The sequence below is a fragment of the Leptonychotes weddellii genome, unplaced genomic scaffold (assembly GCF_054177405.1).
Source record: "Leptonychotes weddellii isolate Sample4059 unplaced genomic scaffold, ASM5417740v2 HiC_scaffold_10768, whole genome shotgun sequence".
NCBI lineage: Eukaryota > Metazoa > Chordata > Mammalia > Carnivora > Phocidae > Leptonychotes > Leptonychotes weddellii.
In genome coordinates, this window is record NW_027684770.1 from 4,188 (window position 1) to 7,228 (window position 3,041).

At 37.8% G+C, this 3,041-nt stretch overlaps 1 protein-coding gene across 1 annotated transcript; it reads right to left on the reverse strand.

The window, feature by feature from the left end:
* Positions 1 to 287: 287 nt before the first annotated feature.
* Positions 288 to 3,024, reverse strand: RPA4 (replication protein A4). The gene is given in 2 exon segments (XM_081809537.1): positions 288 to 1,529; positions 1,532 to 3,024. Coding segments are annotated over 2 exon segments (786 nt in total). The 5' UTR covers positions 1,677 to 3,024; the 3' UTR covers positions 288 to 888.
* Positions 3,025 to 3,041: the final 17 nt, after the last annotated feature.

Below are 3,041 nucleotides of genomic sequence, written 5' to 3' on the forward strand. Positions count from 1 at the left end.
AAAATCTGGTTTCCATGTACCATGCAACTACAATGGACTGTAATTTAATCCAAATATCACCACATTATATTTGAAATAATCATTAAACCTAATCACATTTTAATAAAAATTTTTCAAACATACTATAATTTTATTTTTTAAACAGTATATTTAAACATAGTTTATGTTTGCTGTTATTTAGTCATAATATTATTTTTTAACATAAACTTACGTTAATAAGAGCTGGCATTTAAAGGTAATATAATTGTATTTTTTTTAAAAACATAAACCTGTGGTAATAAGAGCTGTTAAACATACTATAATTTTATTTTTTAAAAATAAATCTATGGTAATAAGAGCAAATCACTCAATAAATATTGAACTGAGCACTTCATAAATTGCTCTCTTTAGCACATTCAAATTAACCAATTACTACATTTAGCAAGAGATAATAGGATTATAAGCTAAATCCAAACACAGAAAATAAGTCTAACGTAAAAACAATAGAATTTTTGTTTTTCTCTCTTAATTGGTTCCTTGACTTATTCTATATTCTCCTAATATATGGATATTTCAGAAAAAGAAGCTCCCACACAACAAATAACAATTTTCCATTTTTTTTCTGTACCTTTTCTCTCCCAAATTCATTCATACAGGACTGTTTTCATTTGCTTGGTGGCAAATCCTACAAAAAGTCCAGTCAATTTCTCCATCACCATCTCCTTCTGAGCTTCAAATACAGTTAGAAAAACAGAGAAGTTCAAAGCATTTGGAAAAGCACTGAGGGTCCAAAGTATGCCAGCTGAGATATTTTGTTGAAAAAAAATCTACTTCCTAAAAGTCAACAGGTTAAACTCACTCACAGATGGAGGCAAGGATCTTTGGAAAATGAAAAATATTTTCATTGCTTCAGTCAGCAGATTTAAAATGCTCTTCATCCACAGCGGGGTAAAAGTAGCCCTCAATGGTCAGATATTCAAGGGCTTGCTTGATGGCCCCGTCGCTCAGGCTGTGAAGCTGGGTCTGGAGCTCATGCACACTTTCACCTTCCTGTTGAGGACACTGACGGATCAAATGCTGAACTTCCTTGTGGATGAAGTCAAGGTGGTAGTAATCGCCATACTTTTGGACCTCTTCTATTTTTGATGGGACAACAGCCGCACTGGGCCCAGAGGCCACTTGGTGGGCTTTATCCAACATCATATGTGCACTGACTGTTTCCAGAATATGTGTGGTGAACTCATTCATGTCCTCCAGGACACGGATATTCAAGACTTCAAGGCCCTTTACTTCCTTAAAACATTTGAGGATACCAATCACTTTGACATATACTCCCACTGGAAGAAGCAACATCCTCTGTTTTGCTTTATTTCTTCTGAGCCACTGGTGGACCTCAATAGGCTTGGTGGTCATATCATCAATTCCGTAAAGAATGTAGCTGGAAGCCCTCTCTGCCTTTCTGGTTATCCCCACAAGAGAGACCTGGAAAACTTCAATTCCCCTAATCTTGAAGACATTGTCAACCAGGGCGGAGATGAGCAGCTGTTTACACAAGGTATAATATCCTGGATTCGAACCTTGGATCTTGGGGCCTTAGTAGCAGGAGCTGCACCACCCTGAAATGGTTGGTCATTGCTTCCAATGGCTCCACCCACAGCAGTAACGCTGCCATAGCTCACAAAACCATTCTTACTCATCCTTAAGGAGAGCTCAGAGAGATTAGGAGGTAGGTTTTCCCTCTAGTCAGTGAGTTCCTCAGGTGGGCTCTGACCTCTACAGAGGGCTACCACCAGAAGCTTCCATGTGTGGTGATGCAAGCAGCCTCCCGCGACCTGTGGAGCCAATCAGCTACCAGAACGCTGCTGCCTCCAGCCAATCAGGACCTACCAGTTTCTCACCTGGTCCCATAATTCTTTGGAGTTGTCTGGTAGTTGCTGAGCTGTATTTTAAAGGCCCGGCATGTAATTTCAAGCCTTTCTTGCCATCTTTATAAAAATACATTTTTACTAGCTACCCCTCCCCTTCATTCCAAAATGCCAGAATTTTTTCTATACTCACTTCTTAAATATTCATTTATTCACCCATATAATCAACCACTCAACAGAAATTTTCAGAGCACATAAGTGCACTATGTAAAGAGCTGTAGGTTTACATGGGGAGGAGCACAAAAATGGTTACGGTTCTCAACTCACATCCTTGTTCAAATCTTAAAACCAGAAGCATTCTAGAAGTAATTACAAGATAGTCATCTTTGAATGATCATCATATTCAAAAGTAAGTCACATCTTACTACTGCCTTTGTAAGTTTTTTTAACTATAGAATTATAATTTTTCAGTTATTCTGACAAATGTACTATGTAAAAATAAATAGTATGATATATTTCAATTTCTACATCAATTCAAATGAGCTCTACATTATTTTCAAGGCTCTATCAATAGGTCAGAGAAATACAAACTGTGGGCTCCATTATATATTAGGAAAAACATGAATAAAACCAAAATACCATTCCTGTATACTTCTATGCAGTAATTTGTGAACTTAAGATTACAGCAATTTATATGAGTATCACCCAGAATATTTTCATATTACATTGAAAACCTATTTTTCCTCATAAAACATTTCATTTTGGTTATAATTAACCTAAAAAGTTTTTTTATGATAATAAAGAACATCAGTTATTGGAATCCACCACTGGCAAGGAACTTCTTTAAAAATCCTTTGTAGTTAGAAAATAGCCTAGGGGCGCCTGGGTGGCTCAGTCGGTTAAGCGTCTGCCTTCAGCTCAGGTCAAGATCTCCGGGTCCTGGGATCAAGCCCTGCATTGGGCTTCCTGCTTAGCAGGGAGTCTGCTTCTCTCTCTCTCTCCCTCTACCCCTCCCCACCGCTTGTTTCTCTCTCTCAAATAAATAAATAAATAAATCCAAATGGCCAACAGACACATGAAAAAGTGCTCAACATCACTCGGCATCAGGGAAATCCAAATCAAAACCTCAATGAGATACCACCTCACACCAGTCAGAATGGCTAAAATTAACAAGTCAGGAAATGACAGACGTTGGCG